At 47.7% G+C, this 20733-nt stretch overlaps 3 protein-coding genes across 5 annotated transcripts; all 3 read left to right on the top strand.

Moving 5' to 3' along the window:
• Window positions 1–30: 30 nt before the first annotated feature.
• On the top strand, window positions 31–6004 carry MED22 (mediator complex subunit 22). Of its 2 annotated transcripts, none has more exons than XM_066201248.1 (4): window positions 31–180; window positions 605–685; window positions 949–1157; window positions 4595–6004. In XM_066201248.1, exons 1-4 carry the CDS (start codon window positions 58–60, stop codon window positions 4791–4793), a joined length of 612 nt encoding a protein of 203 aa, XP_066057345.1. In that variant the 5' UTR covers window positions 31–57; the 3' UTR covers window positions 4794–6004. The 2 variants fall into 2 exon arrangements, with proteins under 2 accessions (XP_066057345.1, XP_066057344.1); XM_066201247.1 differs by having other exon boundaries at window positions 40–180; window positions 4601–6004.
• A 457-nt stretch (window positions 6005–6461) lies between these two features.
• SURF6 (surfeit 6) lies at window positions 6462–9227 on the top strand. Its single transcript, XM_066201386.1, has 4 exons — window positions 6462–6625; window positions 7031–7246; window positions 7839–7930; window positions 8383–9227. The coding sequence occupies exons 1-4, from the start codon at window positions 6532–6534 to the stop codon at window positions 9058–9060; spliced, it is 1080 nt and encodes a 359-aa protein (XP_066057483.1). The 5' UTR covers window positions 6462–6531; the 3' UTR covers window positions 9061–9227.
• A 5214-nt stretch (window positions 9228–14441) lies between these two features.
• On the top strand, window positions 14442–20146 carry LOC136299527 (globoside alpha-1,3-N-acetylgalactosaminyltransferase 1-like). 2 transcript variants are annotated; one of them, XM_066201242.1, is made up of 5 exons: window positions 14442–14482; window positions 15190–15240; window positions 15339–15374; window positions 17350–17484; window positions 18166–20146. In XM_066201242.1, exons 2-5 carry the CDS (start codon window positions 15194–15196, stop codon window positions 18848–18850), a joined length of 903 nt encoding a protein of 300 aa, XP_066057339.1. In that variant the 5' UTR covers window positions 14442–14482; window positions 15190–15193; the 3' UTR covers window positions 18851–20146. The 2 variants fall into 2 exon arrangements, with proteins under 2 accessions (XP_066057339.1, XP_066057340.1); XM_066201243.1 differs by lacking the exon at window positions 14442–14482 and adding an exon at window positions 14894–15022.
• The last annotated feature ends 587 nt before the right edge of the window (window positions 20147–20733 follow it).

Genomic DNA, 20733 nt, shown 5'->3' with positions numbered 1-20733 from the left:
GCGCGCGCGGTCTCGCGAGAGCGCGCGGGGGCGGGGCGGTGAGGGGAGGGCGCGGCCATGGCGCAGCCACGGGTGCTGCCCCAGAGCAAGGAGACCCTGCTGCAGTCCTACAACAAGCGCCTCAAGGACGATGTCAAGTCCATCATGGATAACTTCACCGAGATCATCAAGACGGCCAAGGTGGGCCTGAGCGGGCCGGCTCCCCCCGCGGGAGTGCCGAGTGGAGAAGGGCGGGGGCACGCGAGGAAGAGGGGGCTGTGAGGGGAGAAGGGAGGACCTTTCATAGAATCCCGGAATGTTAAAGGCTTTAAAGGGACCTTAAAGATCGTCTCGTTCCACCCCCTGCCATGGGCTGAGACACCTTCCAGCAGACCAGGTTGCTCCAAGCCTCGTCCAACCTGGCCTCGGACACTGTGTGAATTGGACTGTAATTCACATCCAGATGTGGATTTCACATAGATAATGTGTGATCTCATTTCACACATATAGGAAATTCACACGCATATGCACATATATGTTCCCATATATTATACCTTGTAACATAGTAATTGTCTGTTTGAATTTTAAATATGCAGAGGTGGGTTTGTGTACTTGTTTTCTTTAGATCGAGGATGAAACTCAAGTCTCTCGAGCAACCCAGGGTGAACAAGATAACTACGAGATGCATGTCAGAGCTGCAAATATTGTGAGTAGCACTGCACTGTGCAGACCTGTGGGCAGCACGTCCTGCAGGGGCTGTTGGGTTCATTTTCGGATCTTTATAACACTCCCAAGGACTGCTGCCAGGAGAAAAACTTCATGTTTGGGGTGCCTGGGTCAGAATTCTATCAGAATCCTCACGGATTGTGGGAGATTTTACCCAAAGCTTGGGCTGAAGGAGCAGCTTGGGAGCTCTTGGAACTGAAGCAAAGCCCTGTTGTGATGTGTGATTTTTCTTGCTGCTGCAAGGTCCGAGCTGGCGAGTCCCTGATGAAACTTGTGTCTGACCTGAAGCAGTTCTTGATCCTCAACGATTTCCCCTCTGTGAATGAAGCCATCAACCAGCGCAACCAGCAGCTGAGGAGCCTGCAGGAGGAGTGTGACAAGAAGCTGATTGCACTGCGGGATGAGATCTCCATTGACCTGTACGAGCTAGAAGAAGAATATTACTCTTCCAGGTACAAATAGGGCAGTGGACTCTGCCTTACAGCTTCAGGCCTTTTTGGGGTAGTTAGTCCAGACCATCAAATAGCCCTTAGAGTATTGGTGTTGAGAATGTTCCCAAAAAATTTTCAGTCCTGTTTTTAATTAGGTCAAACTCTTTTTTTTCTGCAACTAAAGCAACTGCCTTTTCCTTGTAGATCCCCTACAGGGTGTAAATGTCCTGGTGAAGGCAGTGTTCACAGCATCCCAGGTTTGATAGGTAATTTCCTTAGGTTTCTGTTGTAATCATTAGTAAAGAAGATGAATTTCCTTGTGGGAAATCCCTCTGAAGGAGCCTCTGGCTCTCTCCCTACAGAGACCAGCTTGCTGAGCTGGGTCCTGATGTCACCTCACCTTTGTGGTGAGTCCTTTCACAAGTGACCTGGTCACACATTGTGCCTTTTCCTTCACAGTCCACTGCCCCCAGCTGCCTCCAGTCCTGCTGGGGTCAACATTTACAAGGAGCAAAAAGACTTGCTCGGTTTCATTGAATTATGAAGTATTGTGATAGGATTTTCTAAGGAATGACTTATTACTGGTTTGTTTGTGGGATTTTTAATGTTTTTAAAAGCCTCTTCTTTAGCAAACAGATTTTAGAGAATTCAGACACTTTATTTTGGGTTTTTTTTGTGATGCACTCCAGCACTTCTAGTTAATGATGCAGTAAATGAAAGCAGAAGAAAACAAATGTAAACCTGGTTATCTTGGCTGCACTTTCCAAGCTAAGTGAAGTCAGTGCAATAATTCTAGGACTTTTAAACAAACACTTAACTTCAAAAAAATCTTACTTAAAATTTTACTGACCAGGTTTTCTATGATTGCCTTTTCCTTTTTTCTAAGAATGCTGAATGCCTATAACCCCAGCTAAGTCAACTAAATTGCTCAATATCTTTGAAAGTAAGGCCATTGTTTGTGAGTAATATATGTATTTTAAGAGTAAAAAGATAATAATACGACGCAGCTTAGAGGTAAAAGTTTATAGAGTTGTTTTTCAAACTTCATTCAGTTTTTTGAGGAGGTTGTGATGATCACAAACCCAGCCTCCTGTGCAGGTCCATGTCATAGCAGTGAGCTTATCCAAAGGGATGTGAGTGCCCCACATATTCCAGGTGTGCTTCCCTCCCCCTGTCCCCATTCTGCCACCACTGTGTGCTGGTCACTGTCACTTTTGGACTGAGGGGTTCTGGCCATGCTGGCGTGGTCTGCTCACCTGCCTGGCCCCAGGTGCCACATAAAACAACCCTTGCTGACAGAACTAACATGGGAGCACAAATGTTGGTGTAAAGCAGATGGATTTGCCTTCCTGCTCGCTCTTATGGGTCATGAGGTGAGGAAACCTGGCAACTCTGCAGAGCTGTTACCTTTGACTTTGTTACCATGTAGCACTTGGTCGTTTGCTTTTAGCACTTCCTCCCTTCCTGTGCTCTTTCCTGTCTTGTTCTGCACCAAAGAAATTGTGTCTGTGTAAATACAGAAACAATGATTTATTGAAAGTCCTTTTATAATTAGAATGCTACAATATTTTTAATTAAATCTTAGTGTGTAATGTGGGGGAAAGGGTTTCTGTTATGTCACAGCCATGTTTCAGTGGCTGTCAACACAGCAGCCTGTTTGCCCCAAAGGGGAGTTCCTTGCTGTCCTGGGAATGCCTCTTCAGTTGTAGGGTCAGGTGTTTGCCAGGCTTTTTATGTGCACATGGAGCTTTTGATGAGGCCCAAAAGCAGATCCTTGAAACTAAACCCGAGAAGATTGTCATGAAGGAATCTTTGCTCTCCTGCCCTGTGATCAAGCAGTTTTGTAGAGCTGTCCCTCTGCACTGAGACTGGCTGGGTGCCTCAGGGGAGTAGGAAATTCCCTTCCAAGCCCTGAGGATCCCTCCCAGGACAGGGCAGCAGGCTCCTGGGCTCACTGAGCCTGACTTTTGAGGAATGTTAGCTGAGAGGTGCAGCCTAGACTCTGGAACTGTTCCAACTGGGGCAGCAGGAAAAGCAGTCATGTTTCTGCCTCAGCTGAAATGTGGTTGGCAGCTCCCCTGCCCTGATGTGTGGATGCTGTGGTCTGCTTCTCCTGGAAAATCAAGGTCTGTGACAGAACAGGAGTTGTAGTTCTGGTTCAGTCCTGATGGTCTTTGTTAACTGAACCCAGCTCCACCCTGTTGGGGGCTGCCCCAGATATAAAACCTGTGTCCATGGCCTTCTCACTTCTCCTGCAAAGCCAGCTGGGTGATGCTGCCAGAAAAGAGCTCAGCTTGCACCTAGTGCTTTGTGTGCTTGTTCCCCAAAGTGGTAACTGCAAGTCCAGCTTGCCTTCTCTCATCCTAACCCCCAGACCTGCATTTGTGTTCCATTGCTCCCTCCTCTGAGATCACAGGAGCTGTCTTGAGTGTGGGGTTAAATCTCACATGTTTCATGTTTGTGCAATATGAACTGTCTCATATTTCTATACTTAAAATATTTCCCTAAGCATCAGTCCACACATTACAAATGTAAATAAAGCTGCAACAACAAAATCACTTGACCCATTGGGTTTGTTTTTCTCTGAATGCAAGCTGCTTTCTGCTCCAGCACTCACTTTTGTCTTGGGTGTCTCTTGTGTGTGCAGCTCCTCCTTCTCTTTGGGATTTGTGTTGGTTTTGTTCCAGTTCCTTCCATGTTTCTTTTTAGTTTTTCCCCTTCCACATTTTGTTTTCCTCAAAGTATGGGCAGGAATTAGTCAGTTTAAAAACCTTATTTTCCCACACTGCTGGTTCATCCAGTGTTGGAATCCAGCCAGCTGCTTTTAGAAGCACTGTTAGCTCCTTGGGAAAAGGCAGGAGCTCTCAGTACTTTCTAATGAAGCTTCAATGGAAGACCCAAACCTGTGGAGCACTTTTTTTTGAAAGGGCAGGGGTGCAAATAGGGTTCTTCTTTATTGTGACGGGGACAGGCCCCAGAACAATTGTGGCAGGTTTTTTTGCTGAAGTAAAATTTAGAGCAGGATTTCTATTTTTTCCTCACATAGGTTGCAGTCTAATTCCAAATAAAATAATTGTGGGAAAAGTCCATGTCTCACTCATCAGTAGCAGAACTCTCATATTTGGGGGTGCCAGAACTTCAGATCTTTTCAGAGACTTGGAGTGTCTGGATTAGAATTGAGCCTGTTTCATTTTGTAGCCACAATTCTGTCTCGGGAATTGCCCCAATTCTCACCAGACCCAAGAGGTTTTAGGACCAGCCCTTAGTGGGGGTGTCTTAGAGAAGGCCAATGTCACACGACTTAGGATGATTTCATGAACACAGACCTTACATCCAGCATTTATTTTGCCATTTCCTTAATGCTTTGCTTCTGTCTTGCTCCCTCCACCCTTTCCATCCCTGCCCTCCTCTGTCACCACGCCTGCTCTCTCCTCACTGGGGTTGTTTGTTCTGGAAAGCTACAGTCTGTGTGACAGCAATGACCTCCCACTGTGCGAAGCCTACTGGAGACAAGACTTTGCCTCGCTGTCCCCGGAGAGCCTCTCGATGCCTCTGGCAGCTGCCGCAGCAGAGCAGAGCGTTGTCACCTCGCAGAGTTCCACCCCGTCGCACCCCCACGTGAACGGGCACGGGGCGGGCCCCGCCGAGCATTCCTGAAGAGGATCCGCTGCTGCTCCGGGCGCGGCTCACCCGGGGATGGCCCCGCCGCGCTTCCCCCGGGGATGGCCCCGCCGCGGCACCGCGCTGCTGCAAGTCTTCCTCCTGCTGCGCTGAGCAAGCCGCTCCTGCTGTCGAGGGGAGGCACTGGAGCCGTGCTGGCAGCGTTCTGCTCCCTGCACGGCTGCGGTGCTTCCTCCACGCCAGGACCTTGCCAGGAGCGTTCGTGTCCATTAAGAGATAGAGATATGTAGACACAAAGTGAATCTCGTTATAACAAATTAGAGTCGGGTTTGCTTTAAACGTGATAGTTACGTGTAGAGTTCTTTAGTTTGTTTCCATGTGAGTGTTGGGAGTTGAATTTCTTTGGGATAAGCTTGAGCCAAATGTGGGGGCAGTGAGCATGTTGGGGTTTTTACTCTGCTTCCCAAAGTTATTGACATTCTGGCTGCTTTAAAGCTCTCTCAGGATGGCATGTGACTGCCTCTGGTCTACTGTAAAGAGTTCTGGGATTTTTACACTTCAGTCTTCACTGTCAAAACGCTTTACGAACTTGAACTCCTGATTTGGAAGGAGGATCCCACGGGACCCTTATGGAAGAGCAGTGTTCCCCCCTTGGAAGAGGAGCAGGCAGACAGGGATCAGACTGAGGGATCAGTGACGGCACTTGCTCAAAGCCACAGAGAGAAGCAGTGTCCTGCTTTAGTCAGTCGATTCCTTCCTCAGTGTTTACACAGAAATTCCTGTTAATATAGTCTGAGCTAACATGGAGCCACTGTTCATGCTGGCTTTTAGTTTTGTCCAATGAAAAAATCTTGAGAGCAGTGAGGGATACTCGGTTTCTCTCCGTTTCCTTCCAAAGAAACACATTTGGTGCTTGGTCTGCAGCTGTTCAGCAGCTCAGCACATCTTCTGTCCTTTCCTTTTGTGGTGGCTCTGCCTTGGCTCCAGCTGTGCAGCCGAAGGGGAGATGCCACTGAACTGAACACTGTCACCACTGAACTGAACACTGTCACCACAGCTCGGCGTCACGGGCACCACAGAGCCACCAGTGCATTCCAACAACTGAGCTGAGCTGCCCCAGCTTCCTGCTGTAATGTCTCATTTCCTAGGATGTGAATTTTGCTATTATTTTTTTGGTTCCTTTTCCTTCCGTTCCATTTATTTTTGTAATTAGGTGGCGATTTAATAAAACTGACTGGTTTGTATAATTTTTAAGGCGTGTGTTTTCGGCCACGAGGCTTTGTGAGTCGCAATATGAGGAGGGGATGAACATTGTCCTCCAGGCTGTGAAGAAAACCCTGCTCCCTGCGGCTGTTCCCGTACGGGGGCTGCAGAAACCATCAGGAAACTCGCCCGTGCTCTGGGGTCCCCCCGTGCAGGGGGACGCTCGGGTTTGTCCTCCAGTAGAGGGAGGTTTGACAAAGAAAGGCTTGGGAGCTGCGGCGGAGGCGAAGCGGGGGGAGGTGTGTGGAAGGAGCGGGGGTCGCAGCCCCCCAGGAGAGCCCCGAGCAGCAGTGGTGTGGCTGAGGGACGCCGTCGTTCCGCGCTGGCCGTGCCCAGCCCGCGATAACCCCGCGGCGGGGGCGGCTCCGAGCCCCGCGGCTGAAGCCGCTCCGTGCGCCCGGCGCTGCCGTCACTTCCCGGCCGGCGCGTTTCATCCATCACTTCCTGCCGAGGGCTCCACGAGGAGGACACCGCGGTCCCCACGGTGCCCCGGGCAGGGGACTGCGCCTCCATGGCCAGCCTGGCCGCCCAGGACTCCTACCTGCAGGGCTTGGCCAGGAGGGCCGGCGTGCAGCCCACCTCGGAGTCACGGAAGAGGAAATTTGGTACTGGAACCGTAACGCTTCGGTTCTGTCCTCTGCGGCCGGTTTGTGGGAGGCTGGGCGCGACAGCCGTGCCCCCACGGGGTGCTTGGCCCGGGATTGTGACGGTTTATAACAAAAAAAAACCAATCTGCTGAAACACGGAGCTCCCGAACACGATGCGCTCATTGTACTGGGAGCCCTGGAAATAATGGTCTCCATTCACTGTGGTGATGGATGTGGAGAGCTGGGATTTTACGGAAGTGTGCGAGGATGTTTGGTCTATTTAAATAAATCCTAAAACGTATAAATTCTGAACATTAAGATATGCCATTGTGGTGCTGAAATTTTAGCGTTCAGTTATCACTGAATGTTATGAGTGGGAATGTAGCATTGTCCTCTTTTGTGTAATTTGGTTTTGCCTTCTAGTGTCTAAGCCAGGCCAGCCCGAGGATGCTGGCAGACAGGTCAAGAAACAGAAGAAAAAGAAGCCCAGGAAGCAAACTGAGAAGAAGAATGGTCCTTCAGCCAAGCAGGTGGTTTCTAACACCAGTAAACCCACTCCAGAACAGAAAGCAGCCCCTCAAGCCAGCAAATCATCTCCACAGGGTGGTACACAGAACAGAAAGGAGAGTTTGGCTACAGGTAAGAATTCCGGCTTTGCCGTGGTCTGATTAAGGTGACCTGGGCTGAGCTGGCTACTTTTCACTTGCTTCGCACAAGTCTAGTTTGGAAAGCCTGAATTGAGAACATCTCTGCTTATTTCACGTGCCCCACAAGCTTTTGCCTGTGGACAGGAATTTGTGCCATCACCACTGGGTGGCTCTCTGGAAACGGTGCTTAACTGAACTGCAGAGGTTTTGTGCATGTGAGTAACTTTGGGGATTACACGTGGATGCAATCCCTGTCCTGCCAGCTCAGCTTTCCTTTCTGACAATGAAAAAAGCCAGATCACAGAGAAAAGATGTCCAAGGCCTCTCTGTTCCACAAGCTTGGTACTTGTCCTTGGCTTGCCAGGCAGCCCCAGGGCATGCCAGGCCACTGCTGGCAGTGTTGAATGATAAAAGGGGAAATTCTAAAGAAACCAAGGAAATAGAAACTCTGGGTTTGTTTGGATTTTCCGTTCCATTCACAGCATCTGATGAGTTCCCAGAGTTTTTCCCATAGCCAGAGAAAGTGCTACTGTTTAGCTGGTGCTGCTTTTTAAGTATTTTTATTTTCTCCCTCTCATTTTCAGGAAGTAAAAGTGAACTGAGTTCCCCTTCTGTTTTTGCAATCAATGTATTGCGTCAAAGACTCCATGAGAAGATCAAAAAGGCTTCTGGACAGGTATGGGGACTCTGAATGTGTGTCCATATGTGTGTTCATGGACTTGAAATTCCTCCCAAGGCATGTGGGGACAGGATCTCACAGGCTCAGGGCATGAGCTGATTCCATGTCGTATGGAGTTGTCTGTAGGTATTGCCAGGTGACCTCTGTGTGTTCTGTGGAAAAACCTGTGAGAAAAGATGTGGTCAGCTTCAAAGAGAACGTGCCTGTGGTGATTTTTAGGAAAAAGCAAAATAGTGAGAGCCTGCAAGGGAACAGCTGCAGCCTCTTGAGGGAAAGCAAAGGGTTTGAAATGTTGTCACTGTTTGGTGTCTCTAAGAGCTGAGTCACAGCTTTGCATCACAGGTGGTGCTTCTTAGGAGGAGTTTGAAACCAGGAATTTGGGAACAGCCCACATTTAATTCTGCTTTAACCCTTTAAGGCTTCTCATTCATGTCCATCCTTCTCCTTAGGATAATGCCAAAGAGTTAACCCCTGCAGTCCTGGAGAAGAGACAACGAAGGAAGTATGAGAGAGAGAGGAAGAAACGCCGGCGAAAGGAGTTGAAGATGAAGGCAAAAATGGAGAAGAAAGAAACTGAGGAGGTACCAGCAGAGCCAGAAAACAAAAAGGAGGAGAGCAAAGCTGAGGTTGTCTTCAACAGGGTTGAAATTCATGAAGAGAATGAGTTGAACAAGGTCCAGAAGAAGAAGGAGAGGAGGAAAGCAGTGAAAGGCAATATCACTCCTCTGACAGGCAAGAACTACAAACAGCTGCTGAGCAGGCTGGAGACCAGGAAGAATAAACTGGAGGAGCTCAGGGAGAAGGACGAGAAGAAAGCTCAGGAGCTGGAGACCAAGATAAAATGGACAAATGCCCTCTATAAGGCGGAAGGGGTGAAGATCCGGGACGATGAGGAGCGCCTGAAGGAGGCCCTGAAGCGCAAGGAGAAGCGGAAAGCCCAGCGCAAGAAGCAGTGGCAGGAACGGACTGTGAGGGTGGTGGAGAAGATGCAGCAGAGGCAGGACAAGCGCCAGAAGAACATCCAGAAGAAGAAGAAGGAGAGGATAGAGAAGAAGAAAGCCAGGGCCCGGAAGAAGGGCCGGGTTCTGCCAGAGGACTTGAAAAAAGCTGGGTTCAAGTTAGAGTGAGGCAGCTGGGCCTGGCATTGGGGTTCCAGGGTGGGCTGTCTGTCACACGGGGCTGTGCCACTGTCCCAGGCTGTGAGGCAGGCACTGCCACAGCTTCCCAGCCTCATCATACTAAAAAAAAACAGTTGTATGTTTGTTAATAAAGTTTTTTTTATTCTAAAGAAACACCTTCTGGCTGATTTTTAATAGGAATCATTATTTTTCTAAAGAGGAAATGTCAGTTGCTGTCACTTCCTCTGATGGACAGCACAGTGTCTTCTTTGCGTCCCCTGGGAATGGGGAAGAGGAAACAAAAAGGCAAAAAGACCAAACATGGGATTCATCTCGACACGAAGATACTGCAGATATTGTCAAACCTTTGCTTAATATGAACTTGGATGATTCCTTTGGAAAGGAGAGTGCATCTTGGATACATTTATCCTCCCCACCACAAGAAAACTGGAAATCATTTTTAATTTTAGGCAGTGCAGTTCATTTATCTTACAAGTTATGTTTTATCAGCATTAGGTCAATATAGACATAAATACACAGATTCACGTGCATGGATTTATTGTGGAGTTTACTGATCTTTTTGGTTCATCCATAGGACACACTGACTGATCTTGATGGTGGAAAGATTGGCTCCAAGTCTGTCTTTGACAATAATAAAAAATGAGGCAAAAATAAATAAATTCTGGCAACCACGGGTGCCTGCAAGGGTTTCTTCTCTGTGCAGTTCATTAGTGCAAAATTATATTTCGTCATTACCAATTTTGTCCTTTATTGTTGTTTATACAGAAATACAAATGTAAACTTGAGCAGCTGTTTGCCCAGCTCAGGGGGGAAAGTACACTTGGCTGCTGGCAATTCAGCCTGGGGAAGGTTGGTGAGAACAATCCATCCAGAAAATAAAACAACTCTGCCCCTGAGATCAGTCAAACCTTGCTGTTGCCCTCCTGATCTTGCTTGATGTGAACTGATAATTTGTACTGAGCTCAAAGATGTTACAAATTGAGTCCAGCTGAATTCTCAGTTCTCTCAATCTGGTGCTTTGGAAGAAGCTCTTTTTTGCCTTGTCACTAAAGCTGATGAATGTGCTGAGGGAAATGCAGGCCGTGCTGTGCAGTGCTGGATCCCAGCTGGATCCCTGCCAGAGCCCAGGTGACTCCGTGGTGCAGCTGTAATCTAAGACTGCAGAGCAGGAGCCCGAGGAGTGGATTTGAAGTTCCTGGTCAAGCCTCAGGTGTGACTGAGCACATCTGTGTCACAGGAGCCAAAGGCAGCCTGTTCCACACTGGAGTCCAGCGAGGAAACCTCCCCTCGGGCACAGACTGAGCTCTCCCCATGGATATCTTCTCTTTCTTCACGTTCTGAACGACCCTGCACTCACGGCTTGCCACTTCACTTGTAGAAATCTGAAATACACGTTTGGAAATCTGAAATAGTTGCTCTGCAAAGAATATTTTCCATGGAACGGGCTACAAGTGAGGTATTTATCAGCTGTCCAGAATGCTTTCCAAGGAGGGCTTGAAGATAAAGTAGAGCTTTGTTCTGGGAGGTCAAACAAGTTCATTTGGGAGTAGCAGAGCTACTTTGAGCCATATCCCTTTTAAAAAACCCTCAGAACAGATTCAAGGAACCTGAATAACTATTAAAAATGCTTTAGCTGTGATTTCTATTTGGTTGGAGATTCTTCCATCAGCTGCAACCACATCTATTTCATTTTTGTTTGTATTCATGGTAAACTGTAAATCAGTTGAGGCAAATCTCAGTGAGATGGTTTTAGATGAGAAGGGTGTTTCAATCTCAGCAGGCTCCAGTGCTCTGGCAGGGTTGTACCACAGTAAATAACGGGTGAATGCATCAGCTGTGCTCCTAATGATGCAATATTTCAAAATATGTGTATTTCTCTTCCTGAGGGATTAGATGTTTACTCTGTAAAAGACGGTAAAAGAAGTACTCTATGCCCATTACAACAGCTGAAACTTCACTAAAATAACCAAACATCCACATCTTTTTTTTTTTTTAATTCTGTGTTAATTTTACTGTCCAATTTGAGGATAACTATTAGTCCCCTTTCTTCTCTCTGTTCTTGATCCTCTGTCTTTCCCCATCACCCTAATCCTGTGCTATCAGGCTCTGTATGCCATGCAGGTAAGAGCATGGGTCAGGTGCAGAAAATGGGAATCCCCAGGAGACTGTGCAAAGTGGGACTGTTTGTGTGTTCCTTTATGCTTGGGTGGAAATGTTGAGAGGATATTTATGCAATTGGAAAGTGGCATCGAGCTGGGAGGGGCTGCAAGCCCCAGGGAAAACAGGATTCGGTCAGGGCTTGATGTTTTAGAAAAACAAAGAGCCTGAAAGCTGAGTTTGTTTTCATGAAGTCAAGTACAAGGTTTTATGTGCCTCAGACCTGGCTGGGAGAGCTTCCACAGAAAACACGTGGGTTGCATTTGGCCACAGGCTGAATGTCATCCCAGTGCTGTGTCCTTGCAAAGCAGGCAAATGTCCTGTGGGAATGTAGGAATTGTGACTGCTTTTCAGTTTTGGGGGGTAATCCAGCTTCACTTCATACTGCTGAGGGCTCAGCAGGAGAATTTGGGTTGCTTTGACACCAATTCCACGAGAATGGGCTGATGAGAGAGAGTCCGGTCAGAACTGACAGAAATAATCCCAGATCTTGAAGTTAGAAAATTACAAGGAAAGATTGAAGGAGGTCACAGAAGAGAAGAGGGAAGGAAACATCAGAGCCTTCAGGTATGGAAAGGGAGACTGCTCAGACCTAAACTGCAGCAAGTGAGATCCTGGTAGGAAATTTGGAAGCCTGCTGATGAGAGAAGGGCTTTCCTACCTGCTCTGTGTGCAGCCATCCCTCAAAGAATGGCTGAAAACCAACTGCTTAAACCCCCCTCTGCACATTTGTCTGCTTTGCATGTGCTGGAAGCATCAAGCACAAGGTAAAGAACGTGGCACTGACAAATCCTGGTGTCAGCGCAGCAGCTCTCATGACACAATTAGCACAGGAATGAGATAAAACTGGTCAAAACACAGAATAACTGCTAGAAGGGGAAGGCTGTTCGTACTTCTTTCTGTGTTTGTGGATCTGCAGCATTTTCAGGCAAGAATCCAGAACTGCTCAGCATGAATCTGTGAAGGCTTTAAGTGGTGGAAGGCCTTAAGACATATATATTTATATAGATGCACACACACACACATACATATATATATGTGTGAATATATAGTTAGTCATTATTTTTAAGTAGGATTTTATGGTGCTTCCTGGTGAAAGCTAATTAGATTGCCTCGAAGGGAAGTGAGGGAGAAGCACCAGAGAGGATTTCTGTGTGACACAGCAAAGCAAATTAAAAAAAACTTTTTGCCACTTGTCTTTTCCCAGCCGAAGAAATTAAAGCAGGAAAATCACTCCTGCCTGTTCGGATCTATTGGCACTGTCCCGTGCCTTGCCAAGGGCCAGTAATGATCTCTGGGATTACTTCAGCACCCTTCAAGAAGCATCATGTACCAGTTCCTCTCATTAGTATAAATGCTACCATCCTTATAAATTGTTGATAAACAGCCTCTTTCTCTCTGTGGGCTTTTTTTGTTGTTTATTTTTATCTGTTTGGTTGTTTGTTTTTTTTCCCTGCAGGCTCCAGTCACATTATAGAAAGTAGAAAACTGTAACTGGAAATGATTTTGGTCCCTGCAGCCAGCCTGGAGGAGCACTCGGTGTGGAGGGTTGGGTCCAGAAAGAGCAGCAGTAAAATAAAAACGCACGAGCCTGATCCATAGCTTCCTGCTCCTGTCCTCACTGAGACAGGAATAATAATTAATGTGCTTGGAACTCCTTTGGAGGCCACATGCAAATGCATTTTGTGCTTGTCACGGGGACCGAAGTTCACACTGTGAGCACCTTTGCTTCCCTGTGAGCAGAAAAAGAGATTGATTGGAGCTTTTAAGGTAGGACTCCTGGGCTGGGGAAAGTTGATTTTCATGGCTGTTGTAGAGGAAATGATTTCTTTGGCTTAATCTTTACCCAACGTGCATTAGGATTGGGAAATGTTTCTTTGCTGGTCTCACACCTCAGTTTTTCCTTCCCTACACGCACCTTTGCAGGGAGTGCCCCTGATGGGTCCTGGGCTGTGGAAGGTGGAGTTTATCAGCTTAGGTGATAACTGTGTTAGCTCTCTGATAGGACTGGGGTGGGGGTTTTGATTCAGTTGCAAAGGGTGCGTGCTTGAGATGAGAAAATGGAATCTACAGAAAGTGGAATCAAATCAGAAAGGCTCCCCATGCACTAGAGCTGGGGTTAAAGCTCCCTGAAATGGAGACCTTGCTCAGATATATTTCATCAGTGCCCTGGCTTATACAGTCTGATGCCTTCTGTGTTTATCACTCCAGAAAAACTGAGTGAGAAACTATGAAGAAACTTCATCCTCCTCTGAGGAAATGATCCATTTCCCTCAGAGTGAGGTACTCACAGCCCTCTTCCCTTTATGTTTGTTCTTTGCAGAGTGAGAGCTGCTGGAATTCAGAAGTCGCCCTTCCTTCTGCTCTTGGAGATATGATTCCCAGGAAACTGCTGGTGGGATCTCTTCTCTGCCTGGGTGTAGTTGCTGCAGTTGTCTGGTAAGCATTTGCTGTACCTAAAACATCCTGTGTAGATCCTGTGGTAAAATTCATAGAGCACAAAAATAAAGGCTGTGTGTTATATAGGAAGCTCCTGTTCGAGCTGTAAGAAAGAATAATAGATAAAGGAGCACTGGTAGAGGGAGAAGGCCCTAAGGGAAAGAGGAGAAAAGAGCAACTGAGTCCAAATCAGGCTGCCAACACTGTAGTCACTCACAAACAAATGCTTAAGTATAAAATATTCCACTTACATTTCAGCTCAGGCCTTAACAGAGGTGACTATCTGTCTCTTCAAATAGTCCCGACTCACTCCAGTGTCAGCAGGGACAGCTTTGTAACTATCAGACATTGCTGCTTTCAAACACTGAGAATTTATAACTGAATATTCTGACTGAGTATGGCTTACAGATTCTGTGGAGCAAACTCACACATCGTTGGAAGGGAATCTGAGATAAGGCATTTCTGTAAAATATTAAAATATTAATTATTAAATTATTATCAATTATCCCATATTTATGATGCTGCAATTTGCTGTACTTTCACCCTGGGGGTAATCTGCATCTTGCCTCAGCAGCAGGACATTGTGTTTAAAATGTGAACACAGCAGATCCTACACTAATTAATAAAGTGGACATGGAGTTAGCCAGAGTTACCTCTCAAAATATTTCCCAGGTCCTTAGGTGATCTTGGAAAATCCTAGGAAGGTTTCCTTCAGTATTTCCTAACTTAAAACATTTCTTTGCTCTCACAGGGCTATAGGTGGGAGTGGAAAAGTGCACTACCTGCCCTACTACCTTCCCTGCCCTGAAATCTTGTAAGTATTTTGTTTTGTGTCGGATGAGTAACACGGATCATTGTTACAGTCCTGTTCTTCACTGACAACACAAACAGTGATTAACAACGCGCTTGTTCTTTATTCATGAAGCTCTAATTTGTCACTCTCTTAAAACAAAAAGCTAACAATGCTGTTTGAACCTGCCTGCCCTGCAGGACAGCCCTGGGCCTGCGCAGGTGTGGGAGGCTTTGTTTGTTGTGGGTCACAGAGCCCAGGACTAAAAAGGTGACGCAGCTTCCTTATCAGGGTGTAATCACACACCTGCACATGCACAACTGTGCTTTGAGTACCCACCCCCTAAACAGAGACACCTAAACCAGAGAGGTGACATGAACAGGCACAGGAGGAGCTCTGGCACGGGTTTGCAGGGGATGGAGCACAGACATGACCACTGCTGACAGTCCCACGTGGATTTTGACTCCTAAACCCTGATTTGCCCACAGACTGCGCTTGCTGCCACATCTCCCTGTCCCTGCTGTGCTCTGTCCCAAAGCTGTCCCTTGCCTGGCAGTCCCGGAGGTGTGTGCAGGTGATGCCTGACCCTGGGCCAGGCAGGGCAGTGTCCACAGCAGATGCAGCTGGATTTGGACAGCTGTCAGTGCAGCAGCAGGTCCTGGAGACAAACTTGGTTGATATTTTAAGAAAAGCATAACAATCCCTTTTTTATTCCCCACCCCATCATGCAGCTCCATGAAGCTCCAATATACAGAAGAGAAGCTAATCCAGCTTTTCCCCCAGTAAGTACCGGTTTTTTATCTCCTGACCTTTCAACTGCTGTTCCTCTCTTCCAGGCATACCCATGTATTATTCAATGGACATTTCTTCCTTTTTACAGATTATTTTATCAGCAGCCAAGAGTGCTGGCGCCAAAGTAAGTTTCTTTGTTTGAACTTCGCTTCTGCTGAGTTTGGTTTGGGCACTTTGCAGCACTCACAGTTCCAGAGTCCTGGGGCACACTGAGCAGGACCTTGTTCCATGAGAACCCAACCACAGGGGCGTGTCAGCAGCTGCCTGTGCTGCTCTAAGGTTGGGTTTGGTTACTGCACACTTATTAACACACTCACTGTTAATTCCCAGTTATTACATTAGCACACGCACACCCTGTCGTGGCCAGGAACTCCTTTTGAGACGGGAGATCTGTAATATCTGTGAGTGGGAAATTCCTTCTGGGACCAGCTGTGGGAGAGCTTTGAACCCATTTCAGGGCAAAATAAAGCAGGTGCTGTGTGTGACCTTCAGCAGTGGTTTCAGCAAACACAGACAAATCTCTGAGACACAGCCAAAGCAGGGAGTTTAAGGAAAGATTCGGGACAGCAGCACTAAGAAAGTGGCTTGGACAAACTCTCTGTGCTGCTCAGGCTGTCACAGCATCCTTTGGCCCTGCTCCTGTGACCTTTTATCTGGAGCAGTTCACCTTCAACAGCCACGTTCTTTTTGCATGTTAACAAACACATCCTGTTGGTACACACACACACACACACATATATTTTATTTCCCTGACATATTCAGGATGTGCTCAGCCTGAATATTTCTTCCATATTGGAATAAATTTCTGTGCTAAATCAGCTGGTATGTACTGGGCTAAACGAGGGGAGAATCTTGAGGCTTTTCATGCTCTGTGTCTTCTGGAGGGAGCTCACTGGCACTGAGAGGATGACCATGACCGTGACTCATTGGGAAACCCAGGCCAGCTCTTTAAAATGAAATTTAAAAGGCTTAGAGAAGGGAACATGCATGTTTTCTTCCCTCTCCAAAAAAAAAAAGCATAATCAACCCAGAAAAAGAACAGATCACTCAGTACATTTTCCCCAACCCAAATTCTTCTTCCTGTATAATTTAATCTTTCAAGCACATGCGTTGCTGCGGGAAGGAGTCAAACTGGTACTCTTGTCTCCTCTCAGACTGAAATTATTAGGCCTGGGTTGGGGGATCTGACTGGATGTGCTGCCTGAAGCACCAGGCTGCTCCCCACAGCTCCCCCAGTTTGGTTTTGGTGCTGTTTTGCCTTGGAAATGTGTCAGGTGGGAGCCTGGCAGCCCCCAGGTGTGGCCACATGCTGCATGTGACAAATTTCATTAGCAGAGGGCTCCTGCTCCTGGTCTGGAGCGAATGTGAGCAGGCTGGAGTGAGCTCCACCGTAAATGACATCTCCTTTTAAAATCAAAAAGGTAAGAATGAAACACTGAAAACAAAGCAGCAAATTGAAACAGCATTGCAGAAATGTAATGGGGCAGAATCAGACTCTGCTGCATTTCTATTCAGTATTTCCACTTCCCTCACAGGAGATTAAGGAATTTTTTTCTAACTTTTTTACACATTTGAATGCTGGCTCCCATACAGCATTTTAAATTATATCTGAATGTGTTGGAGCTATATATAAATAGTGGAAAAATAAGCTGTCATGCTGCAAGCTGTGTTTTAATAATACAGCAATGGGGTATATTTTTATAGTAATTTTCATATTATTATTACTTGTGTTTTAATCTGCGTGTGGCAGTCTGCATCAGGCTGATAGCAAAAAGGCACAGCTTCCCATTTTGAGAGTTCAGTGGTCATTAAACTCTCCTCAGCAGAAAAGTCCTTAAATGAGATTTTAGCAGATCCTCAGGTTTTTGCTGATGTGTTAAAGTGCTTAATTTCAGCCCAGGAATTGAAATGTCCGTGCTCTGTAACTCGAATAGGAGTGCAGGGAGAAAATATCTGAGGCTAATACCCTCCATGGGGAATTAATGCTGATTCACACGCTCTTCTAGCTGCCTTTTTCGTGCTTTTTCCCCATTTACTGGCCTCGAGTCCAACAGGAACAGCCACATTTCATTAACATTTCTGGTTTTTGTCCCCTTCAGGCGCCAGGACGTGCTGACAGTCACACCATGGCTGGCTCCCATCGTCTGGGAAGGGACCTTCGATCCTGAGATCCTGGACAGTGCCTACAGACCCCTGAACCTCACCATAGGGGTGACAGCCTTTGCTGTTGGAAAGTAAGGGAAGCACTCAGTTCTTGGGATAATGCCCTTCCTCTGTGGAAGGATGATTTTGGCTTTCCTTTTCCTGAAATTTGTCCCAGTTTCTAGGGGGGTTTTGTGCCCATGTAGTGTGTCTGTAATCACACAAGCCCACGGGATGACACTTGGGGTACCTGAGGTGTGGGTAGTATTTTTTTTAGAATCAGCAGGTGGTTTGGGAATTAGAGCTGGTCGAAATGGGGATAATCCACTTATTCCTCATCCTCCACTACACGTGTTGCATGTGTGGTGTGTGGATTCTTGCAGTGACAACCAGTGAGCTCTCCTCACTCCCTGCCTTGCATTCACTAACGTGCCCTGCATGATCCACCGCACACCCCCTTGGAATCCCAGAATGGTTTGGGTTGGAAGCGACCTTAAAATTCTTCTCCTTCCACCCCCTGCCTTGGGCAGGGACACCTTCCACTAGACCAGGCTGCATCAACCTGTCCTTGGACACTTCCAGGGATGGGGCAGCCACAGCTTCTCTGGGCAACCTGTGCCCCACCCTCAGAGGGAAGAATCCCTTCTTCATATCTGATCTAACCCTGCCCTCCTTCAGCTGAAGGCCATTCCCCTTTTGCCCTGTCACTCCACGCTCTCGCAGAAAGTCCCTCTCCACAGCGAGGCCCTCCCTGTCCCTGCTGCGTTCTCCAGGTACACGAGGTTCGTGCGTCGCTTCCTGGAGTCGGCAGAGCAGCACTTCCTGCGGGGCTTCCAGGTGAACTATTACATCTTCACAGACAGCCCCCAGAGCATCCCCCAGGCGCAGCTGCGGGCAGGGCGCAGGCTGGCCGTGGTCCCCATCCACAAATACTCCAGCTGGCAGGAGATCTCCATGCGCAGGATGGAGGCCATCAACCTGCACGTGGCCAGGGTGAGCCACCGGGAGGTGCAGTACCTCTTCTGCCTGGACATCGACATGGTGTTCCACAACCCCTGGGGCCCCGAGACCCTGGGGGACATGGTGGCAGCCATCCACCCTGGCTACTTCAACGTGCCACGAGAGCAGTTCCCTTATGAGAGGAGGAGCTCCTCAGCAGCCTTCATCCCTGAGGGAGAAGGGGATTTCTACTACGGAGGGGCCGTGTTTGGAGGTTTGGTCAGGAAGGTCTATGAGTTCACCAGGAGCTGCCACATGACCATCCTGACAGACAAAGCCAACGGGATCATGGCAGCCTGGCAGGAGGAGAGTCACCTCAACAGGCACTTCCTGTCCCACAAACCCTCCAAGGTGCTTTCTCCAGAGTATATATGGGACGACAGGAAGCCAAAGCCCTCCGAAATCCGCCTCATACGCTTTTCCACAGTGAATAAGGACTACAAAGAGGTCCGAAACTGACCCTCTGATCCCTGCAGAGAGATCCTCCACGCAACCAAACCCGCCACAATTAGTCCCTGCAGAACGTGCCCCACCAAGGATTTTTGTTCCTGGTAGGAGCAAACTGGGAAGGGAATGTGTGGATAGTTCCTCTGGAGAACAGAGTCTAAATGCATTTCAGAAGGAGCAAAGTGCAGGTGAAACTGAAAATACTGAAATATTAGTGAATACATCCTGCTTGAGGCTGTAGCACACAAAAAAAAAGCATCCAAAAGGCCAGTTAACCAGTGCATGGCTGTAGTTGCCTTTGCCTGAGTGTTTTCCTGAGGCCTGGTAGAAACTTGACAAGATCAAAATGGAACTGGACGTTCCCGTGGAGAAGAAGACCTTGGGTTTTGGTAAAGACCTTTTCACTTTAAAAAAAGAGAACATTGCAGGGCAGTGAATTTTCCTACATTGTGATTTAAACTAACACCTTTTGTCAGAATCAGGAGGAAACTTGCACTCAGAGCACGTTATCCCTGACTGGTGTGCAGCAGGATTTCTTGGACCTTCTCAGCAGAGAGCTGGTGCCAGGCACTGCCAGTAAGAGCCCTGGTCTGACAGGACAAACAGTGTGAACTCATCTAGCAGTTATCTCCCAAATTCCAGCCTGTGCTTTGGAGACCCAAGTTTAGACAGAACTGGCACAGCTCAGAGCAGGCTGAACTTCTTCGGGTTTATTTCAATCACAGATGTGCTCTGAACCTTTTCCCTGGGTCACATGTCTCTGTGGATCATGTAATCTTTTCCAACACAGAAAATCTGGTTTTGAGATGTTCGTGTTCCTCTCCGTTGCTTCAGCCGTTTCCAATTTTTTCTGAGCTCTGTGAAATAAATTGGCGAGAAGCTGCTGGAGCTGACAGCACGAGCTGATGCCTTTCCAGCAAACGGGGTGATTTCATTCCGCAATGAAATGCTCTGGTGAGGCCGGGAGTTCAGCCTAGAGCTGCAAAGTGGGCTGGGGTTAACATTTTCTCTCCTTGGATGTGCTGAGGAGCTGAACCAGGCGTTTAGAGGCTGACAGCTCCCTCGGGTGAGCACGGCTGTGGCTGGCAGCTGAGGTCACAGCACGGGGGCTGCCTGTGCCACCTCCCTTGTCACAGCAGGCCTGCCATCAACGTCGTCTCCCTCTGCCACCGAAGGGCTGAGCACGTCAGTCCCTGTTCACTCCCAGGGAGCGGGAGAGAGGCCACGGGAGCTGCGGGGAGCGGCAGCGCTCAGCGGGGAGAGGAGGAGCAGGGTGAAAGGGTGAACGGGCTGTTTCTAAGGGAACGGTTCAGGGGGAAAAAAAAAAAAAAAAGGAAAAAGAAAGAAAAGGGGGAGGGGGGGGAAGCTCGTTTGGCAGAGAGAGGGAAAATAGGGAAGAGGTGCCTGACTGTTCCTGCTTCTCCTCACATGAGAAAATTGCTGTATGGCAGCGAATCAAGTATTCAAAGCTTTAGGGCCCCACCACTGATTGCAGATGACTTAACGAGCCATTTCAGTCCTGTGAGCAGGCTGGAAATGGCACTTGCCACTGTCATTGCAGGCATTTCATCTTCCAGAAGACTAATTAGAAAAGCTTTCACGGACCCATAATATAGATAAGGTACCTGAAATACCTCCAGCCCCAAAGCCCCAGTGGCAGCTGGGTTGGCTGATTCATGCTTAATCCAGCAAAGGGTCTTGATTACATTTTCTCCAGACTGTTCTTAGTGATGTGGTGCAGGAGGAAGATGCCTCTTCACATAACTAAACCAGAACTGAACCCCCTGCCATGTATGTTGGGTAACCAGGCACTTCATCTAAGCCAATATGGTGAGGAAAAATACTTATCCAAATATTTCCAGAAAGATACATTTCCAACCAGGCCGGGATTAATA

Source organism: Chamaea fasciata, unplaced genomic scaffold, assembly GCF_029207755.1.
Source record: "Chamaea fasciata isolate MVZ Bird 193981 ecotype frontalis unplaced genomic scaffold, bChaFas1.0.hap1 SCAF_20, whole genome shotgun sequence".
NCBI classification, from domain to species: Eukaryota; Metazoa; Chordata; class Aves; order Passeriformes; family Sylviidae; genus Chamaea; species Chamaea fasciata.
This window is presented reverse-complemented; position numbering and strand designations above follow the sequence as displayed.

What these genes read in the sequence shown, in the direction of transcription:
- LOC136299527 (XM_066201242.1), top strand. Translation starts at nt 15,194, where the DNA reads ATGAAGCTCCAATATACAGAAGAGAAGCTAATCCAGCTTTTCCCCCA. An exon ending in CCAAGAGTGCTGGCGCCAAA is followed by an intron (nt 15,375 to 17,349) that starts GTAAGTTTCTTT and finishes TGTCCCCTTCAG; the next exon opens with GCGCCAGGACGTGCTGACAG. An exon ending in ACAGCCTTTGCTGTTGGAAA is followed by an intron (nt 17,485 to 18,165) that starts GTAAGGGAAGCA and finishes TGCGTTCTCCAG; the next exon opens with GTACACGAGGTTCGTGCGTC.
- MED22 (XM_066201248.1), top strand. Translation starts at nt 58, where the DNA reads ATGGCGCAGCCACGGGTGCTGCCCCAGAGCAAGGAGACCCTGCTGCAG. An exon ending in AGATCATCAAGACGGCCAAG is followed by an intron (nt 181 to 604) that starts GTGGGCCTGAGC and finishes TGTTTTCTTTAG; the next exon opens with ATCGAGGATGAAACTCAAGT. An exon ending in ATGTCAGAGCTGCAAATATT is followed by an intron (nt 686 to 948) that starts GTGAGTAGCACT and finishes TGCTGCTGCAAG; the next exon opens with GTCCGAGCTGGCGAGTCCCT.
- SURF6 (XM_066201386.1), top strand. Translation starts at nt 6,532, where the DNA reads ATGGCCAGCCTGGCCGCCCAGGACTCCTACCTGCAGGGCTTGGCCAGG. An exon ending in GTCACGGAAGAGGAAATTTG is followed by an intron (nt 6,626 to 7,030) that starts GTACTGGAACCG and finishes TTTGCCTTCTAG; the next exon opens with TGTCTAAGCCAGGCCAGCCC. An exon ending in AAAGGAGAGTTTGGCTACAG is followed by an intron (nt 7,247 to 7,838) that starts GTAAGAATTCCG and finishes TCTCATTTTCAG; the next exon opens with GAAGTAAAAGTGAACTGAGT.